Source organism: Quercus suber, unplaced genomic scaffold (genome assembly GCF_002906115.3).
Source record: "Quercus suber isolate HL8 unplaced genomic scaffold, Cork oak 2.0 scaffold_297, whole genome shotgun sequence".
Classification (NCBI taxonomy): domain Eukaryota; kingdom Viridiplantae; phylum Streptophyta; class Magnoliopsida; order Fagales; family Fagaceae; genus Quercus; species Quercus suber.
Genome location: NW_027069753.1, coordinates 341,776 through 362,087, shown reverse-complemented (window position 1 = coordinate 362,087; position 20,312 = coordinate 341,776). Strand labels below are relative to the sequence as shown.

At 31.1% G+C, this 20,312-nt stretch overlaps 2 protein-coding genes across 2 annotated transcripts; one reads left to right on the top strand and one right to left on the bottom strand.

The window, feature by feature from the left end:
- The first annotated feature begins 2,157 nt into the window (after positions 1-2,157).
- Positions 2,158-3,645, top strand: LOC112025340 (auxin-responsive protein IAA33). The gene is made up of 2 exons (XM_024058004.2): positions 2,158-2,894; positions 3,354-3,645. Exons 1-2 carry the CDS (start codon positions 2,461-2,463, stop codon positions 3,430-3,432), a joined length of 513 nt encoding a protein of 170 aa, XP_023913772.2. The 5' UTR covers positions 2,158-2,460; the 3' UTR covers positions 3,433-3,645.
- Positions 3,646-11,272: 7,627 nt separating this feature from the next.
- LOC112025322 ((DL)-glycerol-3-phosphatase 2) lies at positions 11,273-16,112 on the bottom strand. Its single transcript, XM_024057973.2, has 6 exons — positions 15,952-16,112; positions 15,435-15,659; positions 13,128-13,188; positions 12,820-12,967; positions 12,580-12,659; positions 11,273-11,594 (listed from the first exon to the last, which is right to left on the bottom strand). Exons 1-6 carry the CDS (start codon positions 16,016-16,018, stop codon positions 11,462-11,464), a joined length of 714 nt encoding a protein of 237 aa, XP_023913741.1. The 5' UTR covers positions 16,019-16,112; the 3' UTR covers positions 11,273-11,461.
- Between the last annotated feature and the right edge of the window lie 4,200 nt (positions 16,113-20,312).

The following is a 20,312-nucleotide window of genomic DNA, read 5'->3' as shown; positions in this document are numbered from 1 at the left end:
AATGTTGCTCTAGCCGGACTTACAAAATGTGCTAATTGTAAAAAAATTTACAATACTACTACAGTACTATCTTATTTCTAAGATGGTACTGTAGCAACATTGTATAATTATAAATTATTATTATATTATCTCATTCTTCTCTCTCTTTCTTTTTGCGCTTTCTTCTTCTTGCTCTTTGATTCTTCTCATTACCTTCACTCTACGCTAAACTCTCTGGCAACTCTCTAGAGGCGTGGTGGATTTCTAGATCGGCGGTGGTGGGTCTCCGCGTTTTTCCTTCTCCGGCAACTCTCTCTCTCTTTCATTTTTCCTTCTCTACGTGGGTCAACAAAATCAACTTCCTTCAAGCTTCCTAGCAGTGAATCCGCTTCCTTCGAGCTTCAGCGGTGGTGGGTCTGGTTTTTGATTGTGGGTTGCTGTGTTTTTTTTTTTTTGGTGGTGTTGATGGTTGGAGAGGGTGGTGGTGGTGGTGGTGTTGATGGTCAGAGAGGGCAGTAGGTGCAGCGGCGTGGGTTTGGTCTTTTCTCTGGGTGTTATTTATTTATTTATTTATTTTGGTGTTGACGGTAGATTATGGGTTGCCGGTGGTGGTGGTGTCAGGTGTGTGTAGTGCAGCGTTGGTGGTGATTATGGTTCTTGAATAGAAAGAAAGAGAGAGAAAGAATAAATAATGTGTTGTATTGTATGATGGTGATTGTAAGATATATTATTTTATTGTGTAGAAATATTATTTTAATGAATAAAATAGGAAAATAAAAGTTGAGATGCTGGGAGTATTGTAAAATTATATTATATAATTGATAAAGTGGCTTTTTGGGATGGTAAAATAGGATGAGATGAGATTTCTGGCTGTGGATGCTCTTAGGGCGGTTTGAGACTCTCTATGCTTATGACATCTGTTTTCATATGAGGAAAAGTCATTGATCCCACTCTTAGAGTCTTGGTGATTTATTTTATTTTCCATCAACAACAATATATCATATTTTGATTTTATTTAAAATAAAGAAATTTTGATTACTTTATGAAATTAATAAAAAAAAATGTAACAAATCAATCAATATATATATATATATAAAAGCAGAGACCTCATGCAAGAGTACATGAAGTCCTACTATGTGGTGTTTTAATTTTACATTTAGTATTTTTTTACCTCTTTTCATTACATTTTTTTTTTTTTTTACTATTACTCAAAATTTCACATTAACTTATTTTTACTGTTATCTTATTAATTGCTTAAGCCACTATATTAGTATTAAAAACAAAAGCAAAAAAAAAAAAAAAAAAATTAAGGACTATTAACCACCACCTTCGTTATATTGGTCTCCCACTACTATCAAGTCGCTGAAACTCCTACAGATAATTTTTTTTCCTTTTTAAATTAGGGGTTTAAATATGATGTAAGTTTGGGTCATTTGATTGGATAGTTTTTGTTTTGTGTGCATAAATAAAGAAAATATTTAGTGCGCAATGTAAAACCATATTTTAATATGGTTTTAAATTATCTATAAGACACATGCATACGCACTTGCTCACACCATGTCTTAATATTGCACTATTGATGAGTGGAAGAAGGTAAGAGAGTTGGATATACTTTCATTTCATAGTATGCAGTCTGTGAACACAACACAAATTAGTTGATTTTTATGGTCCTATTACTCTTTTGCATTTATTTTTGTTTTCATAATTTATAAAAAAAAATTAATATTACCTTGAGAATGCTATAAAAGTACAATGAAGTTACAAAACTAATTTTTTAATATCATAAAATGTATATATTTTTTTACTTTAATTTAGTTTACAACACAAATTAGTTGATTTTTATGGTCCTATTATTCTTTTGCATTTATTTTTGTTTTCATAATTTATAAAAAAAAATTAATATTACCTTGAGAATGCTATAAAAGTACAACGAAGTTACTAAACTAATTTTTAATATCATAAAATGTATATATTTTTTTACTTTAATTTAGTTTACTTTTTCTTTATAATATATGTACACCATTTTCTAAAATTGTCTTACATAAAATATATGTATGGGACGGGATAACTTACTAATTACTATTAAAGATATTAGTGAAATATAAAGTGGGTGAGATATAACATTTTTTATTTCTCCCTAACGCTCGCACACTCGTGCACCGATCTCATTTATATATCTCCACCAAATAACTACGTACACACACACACCCCTTGTCCCCCATAAAGGTTTACCGTATTTGCACTTACTGGTATAGTACTCTCTGACTCTGTCCAACCAAATACCAAATTCTTCTTAGCTTCCCAACTGAATTCCTTCACCTCTCTCTCTCTCTCTCTCTCTTAAATCCCACATAGAACCAAACCCATCTCAGCTTCTTATCTATATCTCCTCCCAGCAAGCACACAACTCATACTCATCCATATTTCCCATCAATATAAAGAGACACAGAAGAAACACTTTATCGAAAAAGAAAAAACAAAATGAATAGTTTTGTTGCTCAAAGACAAGACTCATTGAAAAGAAGATGGCAAGAAAGGAGATTAATGGTTGGTGCAACTCCAATTACTTCTTCTGGACCCTTCGTTATGGGAAACCCTAAAAGCAACAATCTTATTCAAGGATTCCCTGCAGGGCTGGATGATGATGATCTCGTTTCCACGGTGGTTCCACCGGTGACAGTCGTGCTCGAAGGCCGTTCGATCTGCCAGCGCATCAGTCTTCATAAGCATGCAAGTTACCAAAGCCTAGCTAAGGCCTTGAGGCAGATGTTTGTGGATATTGGTGACAGTACTAATGGAGTCGCTAATTCTGAGAGCACTGATCATATTGATCTGTCCAATGCTATTCCTGGTCATCTCATTGCTTATGAAGACATGGAAAATGATCTCCTTCTTGCCGGTGACCTTAATTGGAAGTACGTTTATTCTCTGTCACAATCTGAGTATTTTACTTTATACTTTTTAATTGCATCAGACCCATGATATATACTGTAATTGGTATAGTACAAAGTAAAACACTAAAAGCAGATAGAAGATTTATAATCTTTCTTTTTCCTTTTAGATTCTGTTACGTTAGCGCAAGAGCTGCTTAGCCTCATATTGATCCATTGTGGGTGAACTATTTTCAATGACCTTTTAAGCATATGGGTTTTCAAGTTTCTCTCTCTTTTTTTCTTCTTCTTCTTCTTCTGCAATATTTAGTTTCTAACTAGTTTTCTTACCCTTCTTTGTATTTTCTTTGTTCTTTCCGGGACTGGACCTGGAACTTTAGCATATAAGTTTATTTTCTTCAAGTTTCCATTTTAGTCTTAGCTTTTAGGTTGCGATATGATGGTTTCGTGTTATTCTGACTCTCTGTGTGCGTGTGTGAATAGGGATTTTGTACGAGTGGCTAAGAGAATTCGAATACTGCCAGTGAAGTCAAACTCAAGGAAGGGAAGAGGACTGGCATAGCTCGCCGATTTTTGGCATTTTTTGGTTGGTATTGGCAAGAAAGTCAAGAAGTTACATAATTCAAAAACCAAAAATTAATTATTGGAACTTGTAATGTCATGGTAGGCCTTGGAAGCATATATATGTGTACTTTTCTGAGTGTAAAGCTCCTTGTTTCCTTATATCATGAATAAATTACTCGTCCTTCTCAAAAAAAAAAAAAAAAAGAATAAATTACTCTATAAATTGTTACTAGTCCAAAGTTTAGGTTACTAAAAATATGAATTTATTCCTCACAAAAATGGATTTTCGGATTTTCTCTTCTCTTCAAAGTTTGTTTTCCACTACTTAGAAGTTAGAAAGAGAGAAGACAAGTTTCCTTCGAAGAGTACAACCTCTCCCTTAATGATGTATCTATTTTTCAATTACCTCAATTTCTTTTCTTGGCAGGTAAGAAACTAGCTTTTGAGATCGATCTCATATATTTTCATGTCATCATCATCAATTTAATATATATTTTTATTTAGTTTTCTTTTAGAGTAAAACATAGCATTAAACTATGTTAATTTAAATTACCTAATTAAAATCATCGTCTTTTAAGAATCTCTTATTTTCATTTTTTGATTAAGGTAGTAAATAAATTGACATGTTCATGAATAGTTTGAGTTGAGCTCGGAGAAATACTTGTTTATGTATATTTACTTCACAAATAAGTCAAATTCAATCCGAAGTTTAGACTCAAATATTAAACAAATTAAGTTCATACATAACAATATGTTCATAAATTAGCTTTGAACATGCATGATTACAAGAGGCTCAATCTAAGTACACACACGTCTAAAAATATATTATAGACTCAGAATTAAATTATGTAATGCTTGTCAGTAAGTTCATAAGATATCAAATTATTATTTGTAGTTTATTTAAAATATAAATAGTCTATTTATAGTTAAAATTATATATGATTTTTAACACCACAAGGTTGGTGAATCGAATTTTCCTAAGTTCATAAAGGAAAATCATTCTATCTAATTAACTTAAATAACTCTTCAACTACAATTTATTAATTATTAGCATATATTTATGAAGGGGTAGAAGAATTAATTTAGTCATTGTTTTCCTATATATAAGAAAAGAATAAATTAATAAAATGACTTATGAACAAGCTTGATATTGATCAAAAAGAAAATGAATTAAGGTAGAACGTGAAAAGGTTACATTGATCAATATACATGGACAAGGAAGTATCTGTCATATTAGCAAATAAGCATTAGCATCGAGCTTAACAAAGTTTTAGTCAAATTATATATTTAAAGTTTTTACACAGTACATGAAATTATTAGGTCTTTTTAATTACAACAGTTTCCTCTCGACTGTTGAAAAAATGAACGCTTATTTTCTTTTAGTGACAAACACAACTTACTATTTTTTCTATATTCTTATTTAAATATGATTTTTTTTTTAAATTTTACTTTTTATTATTCTCTCTCTCTCTCTCTCTCTCTCCAAACACAAACTTCCATTGCCATCACCTAATGCATCAACCCCCATCTTCCTATATTCCGAAGGGGTACAAAGCATTCTTGTAGTGCAGGAGTACCTTAAATTTGTGACTACAATCATAATTGTGCTTTTTATAGTAGCAAATTAGACTACAATGTGTTAAGAGATTCGTAGTTTAGTGGTACTGTACAGTCTTTTCAAAACTGGGAGAATTTGAATTCCAATCCTTAATGTAAGAAAAATTAGTATCCTTTAGAATTTTAGACAAGATGCAAAAGGAAATAGATAGTTTGAGCTTTTTAGGACCCCGTAATAAGTGGTGCTGGTTAGGGTATATGGACCCTTTACAGATGATGATTGTTAGAGCAATATGCCTTTGCAATGCTATCTCTCTTCACGACAAGGTGTTGGTGGCATATGTAACTATGAGATGTGGTGGCCACTGCAATCAAAACCAATGATTGGCTTTGAAATTTCTATTATACTGTACCCACCACAAATTTTCATAGTTAGAAACGGGGGGTCCATCTGTCCATACTATATACAGTATCCCATTTTAATTAAGCACATTGAATTTGAATTAGGTAGAAACACCCTTTCAGTATTGATCATGAACAGCTTCTCCACCATGTTGGGCATAAATACAATTGATTGCTATGCACGACAGTCCTGTAAATGATCTTTATTTCTTTAGCAGAGCAACTAGCTACTTGCAACAATTTTGAAAAGGAGAGGAGTTGAAACTGTTATTCTAGCATCATCATTATTCATGATGTCACTAATGAGAAACTTAAACATTAGAAGTGTAATAAACAATAAATTGTTCACTAATAAAAATATAACTATGTTAAGAAGAATAGAAAAGAACTATTAAAAAGAAAAAAAGAGAGAGAAGGTTTTGTAGCTTGTACCTTCCATGTTCTTAAATAAATCGTCTACATTAAACCAAGTGACAGCTAGAGTTGGTTCTTCCCCTCTTATCAATTTTTTATCTTCTTCTTCTGTTTTTTTTTTTTTTTAAAAAAAAAAAAAAAAAAAAAAAAAGAAAGGTAAAAGAAAATCTGAGATTTCAACTTTCCTTTCCTTTCCTTTTCTTTTTTCCTTCGTAATTCATGCGATTTATTTTTTGAGATAAGAGCAATGACAACTTTTCCTTTCGTGCCAAATCCACATATGCTATTAATTTACCTTTAATGTATGAGCTAAATGTCATTGCTATATTAGTTTGAGTTGTATTTTAAGTAAGGATGAAAATGTATATTCACGTGTCGAATTTGTGTCATGTCAACTAGTCAACACAAATACAACATGTTTATTAAACATGTAACATGACACGACTTGCCTAACCTGTTTGATAAATAAGCCATGTTAACGTCGACATAGCTCGGCACAACTAACTTGATTCATAAGTCATATTAACATGTTTACCTAACATAAATAACTTGTTTAAGCAATTCTCATATAATATAACATGTATACAATACAACTAGATTCTAACAAAATCTCCACCAATTAAGATATAATTACAACCATAAACTTAGAGGTGGCTTGAAGAGAAAAAAATTAGAGGAGAAAGCAAGTTTATATAGCTAGGCCTAGGGTTTTGAAAAGTAAATTGTTAAAATGATTCTTAGTTAAATGGATCGAAATGGGTTTTGCTTGTCTAGGTCAAATTGACACATTCATTAAACAGGTCAATTTGTGTTGACTCGAATCTAACACGAACCCATTAAGTCTGAATCCTAACCTGCTAATTGTGTGTCGTTATTATCATGTCTGTATCACTGTCATGTTCATTGGTCGTATCGCAAATTATCAATTTTTCAGTCCTAGATCTTAAATTTATCATTTAGCTTACTAACCCAATTAAAGATGATAGGTTTTTTTTTTCACTGGAATTAATGCGTCTCTCTTTAATTTTTTATTGCAAGTCACTTATTCAGTTTTTTTAGATAGCTAAGTTAGCTCCAACATATTCATCGTGAAGGAAACATTTAGGCGGATCTTTTGGTGAAGAGAGAGTAGCTGTAGGGAGGTTTTTTTGAACCCTCATCCTTTTATTGTTAGTCCATTATTGACCGATGCATAGGGTGTTACTGTTTATTGCCTTAGACTCAGTTGTTGTTGTTATTATTATTATTATTATTACTATTTTGCTGAAAGTCTATTGTTAATTGCTAGTTTTAATTAAAAAACCATTGGAAAACATATATAAATCTCTTACTTTTGAGTTTTGACATAGTCTCAATTTAAGGGGTTGTTAGCTTAACTAACAAAGTCTTTTATTTGTCATCAAATATAAGATATGAGGTCCTAAGTTTGAATTCTACTAATAACCAAAAGCCGACTTATGTTTTAATTTAATAATAAAGAGTAATCATTATGAAGTAGATATCATAGATTGAAATTCAGTCATGTTTATATTTAAAGGAAAAAAGAAAAAAAGATAGCATAAGTGTAATAATGACATGGGTATCACCATTACAATAAATCATTTTTCCAATTTAAGGCCTCATAGTTGGACTAGCATGGGTGAGCATAAAGTTGAACACTTGCTTTGTTAATGTGGTCACTATTACACCGCTAGTGATTGAATAATTCAAGGAACATAGTTAATGAAAAAATTATTAAGTGGGGTACTATATCAAGTTCCATTTATGAGAAGAACAATTCATTTCATGCTAAACAAAACCAAAGTTGCGACTTGCCAGTGAGACAGCTTTCATGACTCATAATTAGCCCTCCTCAAGTTCTTCAAAAAGTTGCATTCAAACTCCCTACAGATCTGCCCCTAATCTCCACTTCCTCTATTACTAAAAAGCAACCAATAATTCATGCTTGTGCCCGCAGTATTTGACATTCATGCTTGTTAAATGTCCTTTTTTCATGCATAAGTGAGATGGACCAAATCAATTTTATTAAGATGAGACAACTCAAAAGGCCTTGGAGGTGACCAGTTCACCATAAACAGCCATAGCCATCTAATGGTTTTTGCACAAACTAGGTCCCAATAGCCATCAATATAAATCATCTTGCGAAGTTGTCAACATACGTGGTTTTATTTATGCTCAACCTCCAATTTTAACTCTACCTTAACTTCATTATGGACCTCTACAAATGTGAAATATGTATGATATTATTGTCAAATTGCAATTGAAATGTCCCATATGTTTGAGACTATTTCAGTATTTGTAATATAAAAACAATTAGTAATAATTGAAAAATGGCCAAAATGTCACGCATCCTTATTTGGTAACTTGGTATATATACATCCTTCATTCAAAATTTCAAATTCGATCTCTATTTGGAAAATCTCGTTGAGATTAAAAGTTGCTAAGTAATGAAATTTTGAAAGTGTACATGGCATATGGAACTAATGAATCCTAACTTCAACATCCCACTGTAATTGCCAGCTACGTTATTACGTTGTAGTTAGCCATCGTTTAACCTTTTAAAGTTTGAAGAGAAAGAACTCTAATCTTTCTTTTTTCTTTTTTTTTAAAACAACTTAAACTTTCTTAAGAGCATGGTTTTAAAAACCGGAACAGTAAAAAAATAAAAAATGAGTCCAATATCTGGTTTTTATTGGTTGAGCCACCAATTTCCCAGCTTTTATCGAACTGATTTTGAGTCCAGTTTCAAACATATGGTTGCATTAATCAACGAAGTAAAACTTATTATCTTTTTCAATAGTAACTAAATTCAAAACAACTATATTTTTGAATTTCATGGAAAAATCTAATGTACTGCAACAAAGAAAATTGTATCTATATTTTATTATCCTTCAAATATTCTTTCTTTTCTTTTATCCATTTTCCCCACGTGAGAATCTTTGTTTTTTGTTGACACAAGTCACTCGTGGATTGGATAAGTCTTGGAACTGAATTCATCCCAAAAAAATGTTGTGAACTGTTGTCATTAAGACAATATGTTGCTCTTGTTCAAAAAGGACTGTCATTCTAGAGATTTTAGAATTTCCTTATATATATTTTGTAGTAAAAAACTAAATAGTATAAACATTAGACGTGATAAAATGGGTGGGTCGGGTCGGGTTGGGTTGCATGTCAAAATAGGTCATTTTTAAATGGGTCAATTGGGTTGTGGGTCGGGTTGGGTTGATTCGTATTTTTCAAACAAGATTTTTTTTTTTTTTCAATTACAAAAATAAATTAATGACAACATGTTTAGAGAGAATGAATAAAATAAATTAAGGAAATAAATTGCACTTAATGCCACTTGTTAATATCCTTCCAATTCTGACAGTTTTGAGTATGACAAAAATTATTTATAGTCATAAATTCAAGATGGAAAAAGTTTTCAATGTTAATAGTTCACTGTCAAAATGCATATAATTACAAGTTTATAACTTCAAAAAGATATAGATCTTGAAACAAATAAAACAAGCAAGCTAGTAAACCATCTTAATTAGCTGTACTAATGATGCAAAAGTCAATAAAGCCAACTAATCTGAATACCGGCTGTACAATTCATTGTCTTGTACCAGTATATAGAAAAGCCACCCAGTAGTAGCTAGCAAGACCAGTATATAGAAAAGCCACCAAGTAGTAGAGGCGCAAGAGTAGAGGGAGCTTTGTGGTTTGTCTCGTTTGTGCCTTTGGACCACAGCTAGTCAGTTGCTACAAGCTAAGTCTAGCCATTTAGTGTATTAGTAAATAGTGAGCACTAGACTACTAGTGAGTCTAGTGTGTGAGCTATGAAGTGTGATCATATCAAATTGAATGATATTTTTTTTTTAATGGTTGTCTTGTCTTGTCTTGTGTCAGTAAAGCTTTTAGTGGTTGTGAAGCTCTTAGTGATTGTCTTGTCTTGTCTTGTCTGTTGTCTCATGTGAAGTGTGAACATCTATAATCTATTGATTATTGGTTCCGGTGCTTTATGCTTTATACACCTAGTATCAGGATGTAGTCTAAATATTTTTTTAGTAAATTTTTTTTAACGGGTCAGGTCACATTTTATCGGGGTTGAGTCGGATTGACCTGCAACAAATTGGGTTGGGTCACAGGTCAACCCATTTTTGCTTCGAGTCAAAAAATTCGTGTTCGGGTCAGTTATTTTTTAGGTCAAGCCAGGTCAGGTTAGCAAATTCTAACATGTTTTACCATGTCTAATAAACATATAAATAAACACTGAAAAGATATGAATAAAAAATAATAATTGAAATGTCATAATTAAACAGTTACAACCTTCAAAATATTGTTACTAACCATGAGAAATAGTCAACTTTCACTGCATGATACTACCAATTATTTCTAAGGTTGTAAACAAGTTGAAGATTGTCCAATAGTAGATGTTTAAGATCGGCTTGACAACAAAAATAAAATATTCCAATTCGGCTTCAGCTCAACCACTAGTATCAGAGCCAACCACTATCCCTAGTAATCGAATATAGCTCATTGAGTTTAAGATCAAATGAGTTGTAGCTTTATGGTCAAATCCCAGAAGAGGCGGCCTAAAAGCTAGATTAAAATAACTGATAGGTAAGTGGAGCCACCAAAAGAGAAAGGGCTACCATCGAGTTAGTGTCGCAAGAGTGAGTTGTCATGGACATCAACTGCGGAGCGTGGTAATATGTTATAATTCTAACATCCCACATAGATTAAGTATAAACTTAATTATATATTTATGAACTTTTGAGCACTCACCCCTTGCAAACCGGTTTTCAAGGGTGAGTTATACTCATGGGTTTGTAACATCACCTTGATTCATTAGTGAAGTTGAAATTAAGCTCAATATCAAGCTCTTGAGCCCTTTTTTTATGAACTTGGGTGCAACGACCAGCCCTGATAAAACTTCGGTCAATTCTATTAATTTAACACAAGTACATCATTAAACCCATATCAAGCTTATTATCGAACTAACTTGATTTGAACAAGTGATCCCAACCTCTAATTAATAAGATACAGATTTATTTGTCAAGTCTATGTCAAGCTAATTACAAAGCCTATAAAGAGTCTAGACTCAGCTTGTTCTTTATCAAGGCCTATTGTTTATGAGCCTATTCATGAACAATTTATTTTGCTTGGACTTGACTTGTTTATTAAACAAACCTAAAACTAAGCTTGAGTTTGATTTGTTTATACATAAATATGAATTAATTTTTTATCAAGTCAAACCCAAGCCATTTATAAACTGCTTGGTTCAATTACAACCTTAACTATTTATATTAGCTAGTAACGCGTAATAGAAGATGCACATATCGGGTGCATAAGATAGTCATAGCTTCCAATATTCAATATTTCTAAATAGTGAACCTGTTTCTACTTTCTACACTTTTCAGACCAAAGAAACTATCAAAATGCTGCATTCTGACATGAAAATGCATGTCTTGCAATGGTAATTTGTGAGAGAAATAGCATGGAATGCTCATCCAATAATATCTTAAGAATAATCTGAGTTAACACTCTCACAAAATCTGAATCGAGGTGTCCCTTAAGTTTTTAAAAATAGGCAATAAATGCAATTTTCATCAATCTTCTCCCTCAAGAAAAAGGGGAAAAAAAAACACCACTTGGAGGGATACGCAAGTTTAGCTTGCAGTAACTTCAAATGGAGGCAAACCCCAATCATCTGGGTTGAAATCCAGCAGTGAGCTCAAAACTTGGTCTGCAGTGGCATGATAAGAGCTATCCAGCCTTGGATCTGGAACCATAACCACAGACCTGTATGGGAAATGTAATGAAAAATGATCAATCATGAACAAGAAGAAAATATGCAGTTTAATATGGAGACAATTACAGAGGAGCATTAATTAAAAACCAAGCACTAGATGTTTAATCAACATAGGAAGATTTGCAGGTTTTCATAGTTAAGGATTTCAGCGGTCTATCAAGAATTTTCTAACACGAACTTTAGGGAAGAGGTCTTAATCAACAAGATTTCTTATAAGAACCTAAAAATATATTAATCAATGAAAATAATAAAGTGCAGTAAGGAGATCTCCCTAAAAAAGAAAAAAGAATATTAAGAAACAGGGTTGAGAACAGCAAAGCAAGTGACACAACAAAATGTTAAACCTCTTAACAGTAGTATGGTTCCTAATTTTGCAAACATGTCAGCCTCCAATCAGCCCCTCTAGGGAGGAATCAAAAAAGAACAATAATCAATGTTTATAAAAATGGTGTTTCTCCAAGCACCAGGAACTAATTTTAAATCCAATAATGGCAAATATCCCAAACATGAAATATATTGTATACTTGTTCCTTATAGAGAACTTGAGTGAATCATTTTATAAATTATAGAACTCTTCTTATAGACTCTGAACGCACAGCCCACTAAAACCTAACCTTTTTATTTTTATGTAGATCAGTTCTTTTTTGGTAACGGCATATATTATTTTTCATCCACCTGTTAACATATTGATGAGCTGGAAAGTAAGTTTTAACCATTAGATTGTTCCATTAAACGTTGCCAAGCCACCGACATCAAATCAACGTAACACTGGAACATATAGCAGTAACATGTCAACAATTAAGCACTTTTTTTCATTGTAACACTACCTTTAGTTGTACATAAGAATTTTACCCACCAATCAAATTCAGCGATTATGCTATATTTCAGCATGTGTTGTGGACAAAATAAAACATGCTTAAGCATAATCGTCAATAGTTTTCACTAGTGAAAAGAAATGTCAATAAATGGACTTACATCCCAGCATTCTTAGCAGCATTAACTCCAGATGGTGCATCTTCAAATACAAGAAATTTATGTGAATCTACAGGGCCACCCTGTTGACCAACAAATTTGTCACGAGCTATCACATTGTCATTCTTAAGCCAAAATTAAAAGAATTACAATGAGAGGAAACAATGTACAGAACAGAAGTTTCCATCAGACAATACTGTCAACAATCAAAGTCGGAAAGGAACATCTACAAGATGGTTATACCTCAAATCTCTTGGAAGCAGCAAGGAATATATCTGGTGATGGCTTGCCTTGTTTAACTTCTGGATCATCTCCAAGAACAACATGATGCATCAACGAAAAGAGTTCACCATGTCTTTGTGTTTTCAATTCAAAATGCCGCCTGTGAGAACTGTAAGGCACATAATCAAATGAGTCATATTTGTGAAATTTTGCATCAACTACAAAACTAAACTGGAAATGTGCTACAATAAAAACTGGTCCAAAGCTCTTTAAAAAAAAATAAAGGCAATTGAAACACATTAAATATAAGAAAGATGAATAAATTGTACCCTGTTGCCAAGCAAATTGGTATTCCTTTTGCATGAAGATGTTTGATCAGGCGGCTAGCCCCTAGAGATATATGGAAAAAAAAAATTGGAATAATATTGACATAACTGATAACTGTATTGGATGCAATGATTTCTGAGTAAAAGTAATCAAAATTACTTCAGGAATAGTATAACAACTTAAAAACAAACAACACATTCAGGGCTAGCTAGTCCTGTTTCAACTAGATGTGTTATTAGACAGAAACATGCTTAAAAAATGCCAGCCAATGGTGGGTATTTGGTTTAGCCCCTAGGTAGTCCCATTGGAATTTTGAGGTTAATTTTGACAGCTATGAACCTTTCAGAGTACATTGGGGTAGTCAATGAAGATTAAAGATAGTTTCTAAAGTTACTAGTCTGTCATTTTATCACAGCACAACCCCAGACACTCTTTATTTGTAAATGTGTTATCAACAGCTTAAAAACATCTATCTGGTAGCATCTTTTCATATAACATCAACTTGTATTTCATTTTGTTAGACTTACTCTTGTTTATAATAACTTGTTATTATTTTTTATTAGTGTAAAGGTACTCTAGTAATCTTTCTATACCGCTCTAATGTAATAAAAAACTGATTGATTAAGCCCTGAACCTTTTTTTCCCTACTCTCTCTCTGTCTTTCTTTTTTAACCAAAACTTACAACTCAACTCATTTTATTCAACATTAGAATCATCATGGAAGATGGAACGACAACATTTACCCTAAGAAACAATATGATAACAATTGAACAAAATATCACTTAAAGAACCTTTGATCCTTAATGAATCGACACCCAAGGAAAATCAATACGCAAGTAAATAGAACAACGTTTTTCATGAACTATTGGTGTAGAGAGAACTTCCATTTCAAAATTCCTAGACTCTTTAGAACCTCAATGCCAGACACTTACCACATCAATTAAACGCATGCTCACCAACACACTTCTCTTCTCTTGATGCTGAGGCAACAAACCCATGATTTTGATAATAAAAAAAAAAGTGAAGGAATAAACTCTGCAGAAGCATTCAAACAACCTTTCCATCACCTCCATCATCCCACTACCAAAGATCAAAGCATCCAAACTATAACCCCAAATACACCAACAAAAGTTTGATCACAAAAAAAAGCAGCAATTTCGGGCTCAAACTCATATCCAACGTCCAATAACACTGATAGCTTTACAACTAGAGAAGGAAAAAAGGATGAAAATTAATAATAATCCAAAAGGTTCTCATTGAAATAGTTGAGATTCTGAGAGAAAATTGATTGCAAGAACAAAAGTTACCAATTTTTTTTTTTTTCCATATTCTCTTTAATTTCATTCGACTCTCTCCACATAACCAAACAAAAGTAAAATAACTTGCTTTCTTTTCTTGTCTCCTTCACAATCTCTTGTAAAACTAGAAGGTCAAACAAAAGGAATGTAAGCTTTTAAAATGGGGGAGAGAATAAAAGATCAAATCATGGTGTTCAAGGCTTTATGCTGGCCAAACTAGAACGCCATACCATCTCTACTAAAGGAATAATTTGTCTGATTGAAGAATGATCTAGCTTGGCCCTCTAAAAGTTAAAGGTGGATCTAAAAGTATGGAATTGAACCATCCAAAATGCAAGATGGTTTCAGTGGCTAGGGCCTGGTGGTTGGGTGTGGACAAGTCTTAAGTGGGAATTAAACAAGGATTCAGAAAGAGTTACTTGCATTACTGCACCCATAATTTGTAGGGAAAATTAACATCACCAACAATTAATATGGGTAAGATAATGTAGTGCTGTTTATAAACATGTTTTTGTTTCCCAGGTGATCAAAATTACAGGGACCACAATGGTAATCTTTCGTCACACTGCACTAATAAGGCTCTTGCGCGATATTCTTAAAAATAAAATAGAGAACTATCTAATTTGGATATAAACTATCACTACTTATAAAAAAACAATTAATCGTTGTCCCAAAAGCTTAAACGGTTAGAAAATGGTGAATTGAATCATTTAACCAAGGCTCCTCTCTTGTGGACCTAGACTCTCCCTTACTAAGTGATGCCCAATACATGGGATTTTTTTTTTTCAATGGGAGATCGAGTAGAGACAGAGTTCAAACTCTAAAGTCCCCACTTTTGCAGAGTTTGAGAGAGGTCATGGCAATCAGCCTTAACCCCCCCCAGACTGATTCCCGGACAATTAAAGTGTACGGAAATTGTGAATTCATTCATTTAACTAATATTCTAACAACCTGAAAATAATGTGGAACAAATTCAAGCAAAGTGAGTAACTCCAAAGTAATTTTTAATACCTGGCATAAGCTCACTATTGGGAAACAAATTCTGCAGCATGGCCTCTCTTTCAACAAGAAAGTCCTCAGCAGTAAGAGAATCACTGATCCCAGTCTCTTCGACAAAGACCCGAGCAGCTTCTATTGCTTTCATTCCCATCATTTTTGCCTTCAGGGACCAATCAAATGGTTTATTATACCTAGCAAGTATAATTTCCTGGACTTCAGTATAATATTTCTCAGTATCTGCATCAATATTTGTATCACATTTTAGTTTCTTCACCCAAAAATTCTCACATAAACTATATGTGTCCCCAACATATCAAAAGGTAAATAATCTGCCATTAATGTTAAAATTTCACAACAATCAAATATTAGAACTTTAATTACCAGCATAATTGTTGAATCAACTAGTACTACGTTGGACAAAACATGAAACAGTAGGACTATAATGTCTTCTATTATGTGCAACTACAATGTTATAATAATATTCGATCTGCTAGCATAAGAAATAGAAAAAAGTGTTTGATAAAGTTACCGAGCAGGAGACCGTCCATGTCGAAGATGACGTGGGTGATGGGTCCTTTGCCGGAGGAATTGGCCATTGTGAAATTGGGTCTTCGTTCTTCCGAGGTTTGTGCAGAGAAAGTGAGGATTTTTTTTTTTTTTTTTTTTAATCCCAGCTTTCAAAGCTTTACTGAAAACTTGGCGTGGTCTTTCCTTTTTGTTTTTGTTTTAATTTTTTTTTATACACTTAGGCTGTCTGCTTATTTGACTAAAATTGAAAATTGAAATTTTTAATGAAAGTTGGTAAAAGTTAACTGAAATAATATAATAAGATTTATAAATTGTACAAAAAAATGTAGTTGGACTTATGAATAGTAACAAAAATAAGTTAAATAATAAAATAAGTTAATAAAAATAATCTTTGTCAAATGTTTAGGTTTCACATATTTTGCTGAAACTAAATTTTTTTTACTGAAAGTACTGTAAATAAATATAAAAATTAGCTGAAATATTACCGTGAGACTTATGAATAATATAAAAAAGTATAGTAGAACCTATAAATAGTAACAAAAATAAACTAAATAGTAAAATAAGTTAGCAAAATTAAGTCATGTCAAACAGACACCTAGTAAAAAAATAATGATTATAAATATTTAAGATTATTAATTTAATTTAATTTTTAATGTGGAATCCATCTCAACCTTATTAATGAATTATATTATATGCAAGCCACTTGAATAATTTATTTACTTTTATATATAGTAAAAAGTAAAAACAATTAAAAATTTATATGCCTTCACAAATATATGCTACTAATTAATAAATAAATTATAGCTGAAATTTTATTAATTTAGCTGTTTATAATGATTTTTATTTATAAATTTATAAAAATTAGATTTATTATTCATGAATCATGACTTTAACTATGAAATGGATTAATTATATCATCAATACATTATACATATATATATATATATTAATTTGATAACTTAGAAACTTATTTATAAACTTACACAAATTAATATTTAGTCTATATAACTATACGTATGTATACATATAAAAAAATTTATACATATAAATTGATTTCGTGCCCACAAGTTTGTACATAATTACATGGTGTATGATCCTGTAGTCATATAAAATCAAAAGGTCCAAAACGTTACAAGGGATCTCGCTGACTTTAATAAATATCTATAGAATCAAGACACATTTTACACTTAAGGTACGTTTGGTACACTGAATGAAGATTATGACAAGAATTGTAATTTTTATTACTAGTAATAAAGTGTGTTGTAATGTAATAACTAAACATATTCATTAGTTTAGTTGTGAGTTATAACATTAAAATGAAACTTAACATTTATTTTAGGAAATATCTTACTCATACAATTATATCTCCTTAAAAATTGTTATTTTAAATTTAAGAGAGATGTGTGTTATTTTTTGTGATTTTTTATTTTTATAATTGTTAGATGTATATGGAAAGTTTGTTTATTTGGAAATATAATAAATTTTGAAATTATTGCACTTACTTTTTTTTTTTTTTTTTGAAACCAAATTATTACACTTACTAAGTAATAGCTAATACCACATTTTAAAGAGGAATAATTATTCATCATTTTAAAGAATAGCTATTCATAAGGAATGACTATTTCTTGTAATAAAATCATAACCAAATTAAAGAATAACTAAATCATAACCAAATTAAAGAATAACTAAATCATAAAAATAACTATTACATTACGGTGCCTATTACAGTCTACCAAACATGCCCTTAAAAATGTAGTGTAGTTGCGTGGGATCACTATGAAACCATTCTTTCATTGCCTTAGTTGCCAGAGATTGGAAAGGGAATTTGGTTTTTGCTCTGTCAAAAGAAGTGGAAACCAACTCCCTCTCTAAGCAAAGGTCAAGGTAATTATCGGGGTAGCTGGCCATGGTCTTGCTAGGATTGTAATCAAAAGCAATGCCAAAGCTTGCATAGAAGCTTTTTTATCCCCTTTTGATGCAATGCCTTGGAGAATTTTAGTCATATCTATTGATCCTTTCAGCTGGGCTTCGCACATCAGTTCGTTGTTTTCAAATGGACTTTAGAGAAAGAAAGAAAAAAAGCAGCCCATGTTAGAGGCTGTTTGGATTGACAATTTTCATGACTCAATTCTCAGTTTTCATAACTCAATTCTAAAAAATGGTGGGACCCATAGCAAAATACTCGTTTGCCTGCACCAATACTCTATTTCCATAACTCTATTTCCAATACTCAATTCTCTACTTTTTGAGTTATGAGTTGTGGAAACTGAAAACAACTTTTGGCTGTTTTTAGTTTTCAATTCTCAATTTCTCATAACTCAATGGCAAACTTGTAATAAAACACACATGAGGGACCCACAGCCGCACCTTTTGACCAAACCAACTCTTTTTTTTTTCTTCTTTCTTTCTTCTCCTGTGGGTTCGTTCTTCCCTTTTCTTTTTTCTTTTTTCTTTCCCCTTTCTTCTCCTGGGTTCGTTCTTCCCTTTTCTTTTTCTTTCCCCATTCTTCTCCTGGGTTCGTTCTTCCTTTTTTTTTTTTTTTTTTCCTTCTTCACCTGGGTTCACGTCCCCCCTTTCTTCCTCTCTTTTTTTTTTTTTAGGTTTGTGCAGAGAAAGTGAGAGATTTTTTTTTTTTTTTTTAATCCCAGCTTTCAAAGCTTTACTGAAAACTTGGGGATTTTATTAAAAAATAACCAAATCTCTCAAACTATATTATTAGTTAGGTAAGGTGTGAAACATATTTGGTTTATAGCAATTCAACTTTTTTGGAGTCGATTTTGCCCTTTGAAAATTCACTAGGAAATCGAGTGTTAAAAACTCGATTTTGGAAATCGAGTTTTAGAAACTCGATTTCCTAGTGGATTTTCAAAGGGCGAAATCGACTCCAGAAAAGTCGAATTGCTATAAACCAAATATGTTTCAAACCTTGCCTAACTAATAATATAGTTTGAAATTTATAGTTATTTTTAAAAAAAAACCCAAAACTTGGCGTGGTCTTTCCTTTTTGTTTTTGTTTTAATTTTTTTTTTATACACTTAGGCTGTCTGCTTATTTGACTAAAATTGAAAATTGAAATTTTTAATGAAAGTTGGTAAAAGTTAACTGAAATAATATAATAAGATTTATAAATTGTACAAAAATATGTAGTTGGACTTATGAATAGTAACAAAAATAAGTTAAATAATAAAATAAGTTAATAAAAATAATCTTTGTCAAATGTTTAGGTTTCACTTATTTTGCTGAAACTAAATTTTTTTTACTGAAAGTACTGTAAATAAATATAAAAATTAGCTGAAATATTACCGTGAGACTTATGAATAATATAAAAAAGTATAGTAGAACCTATAAATAGTAACAAAAATAAACTAAATAGTAAAATAAGTTAGCAAAATTAAGTCATGTCAAACAGACACCTAGTAAAAAAATAATGATTATAAATATTTAAGATTATTAATTTAATTTAATTTTTAATGTGGAATCCATCTCAACCTTATTAATGAATTATATTATATGCAAGCCACTTGAATAATTTATTTACTTTTATATATAGTAAAAAGTAAAAACAATTAAAAATTTATATGCCTTCACAAATATATGCTACTAATTAATAAATAAATTATAGCTGAAATTTTATTAATTTAGCTGTTTATAATGATTTTTATTTATAAATTTATAAAAATTAGATTTATTATTCATGAATCATGACTTTAACTATGAAATGGATTAATTATATCATCAATACATTATACATATATATATATATATTAATTTGATAACTTAGAAACTTATTTATAAACTTACACAAATTAATATTTAGTCTATATAACTATACGTATGTATACATATAAAAAAATTTATACATATAAATTGATTTCGTGCCCACAAGTTTGTACATAATTACATGGTGTATGATCCTGTAGTCATATAAAATCAAAAGGTCCAAAACGTTACAAGGGATCTCGCTGACTTTAATAAATATCTATAGAATCAAGACACATTTTACACTTAAGGTACGTTTGGTACACTGAATGAAGATTATGACAAGAATTGTAATTTTTATTACTAGTAATAAAGTGTGTTGTAATGTAATAACTAAACATATTCATTAGTTTAGTTGTGAGTTATAACATTAAAATGAAACTTAACATTTATTTTAGGAAATATCTTACTCATACAATTATATCTCCTTAAAAATTGTTATTTTAAATTTAAGAGAGATGTGTGTTATTTTTTGTGATTTTTTATTTTTATAATTGTTAGATGTATATGGAAAGTTTGTTTATTTGGAAATATAATAAATTTTGAAATTATTGCACTTACTTTTTTTTTTTTTTTTTTAAACCAAATTATTACACTTACTAA

Excerpts from the sequence above, each read along its gene's own strand:
- LOC112025340 (XM_024058004.2), top strand. The coding sequence starts at position 2,461 with ATGAATAGTTTTGTTGCTCAAAGACAAGACTCATTGAAAAGAAGATGG. Across the intron at positions 2,895-3,353 it reads GCCGGTGACCTTAATTGGAA|GGATTTTGTACGAGTGGCTA; the intron begins GTACGTTTATTC and ends GTGTGTGAATAG.
- LOC112025322 (XM_024057973.2), bottom strand. The coding sequence starts at position 16,018 with ATGGCCAATTCCTCCGGCAAAGGACCCATCACCCACGTCATCTTCGAC. Across the intron at positions 15,660-15,951 it reads CATGGACGGTCTCCTGCTCG|ATACTGAGAAATATTATACT; the intron begins GTAACTTTATCA and ends ATATTGATGCAG. Across the intron at positions 11,595-12,579 it reads GCTGCTAAGAATGCTGGGAT|GTCTGTGGTTATGGTTCCAG; the intron begins GTAAGTCCATTT and ends TTTCCCATACAG.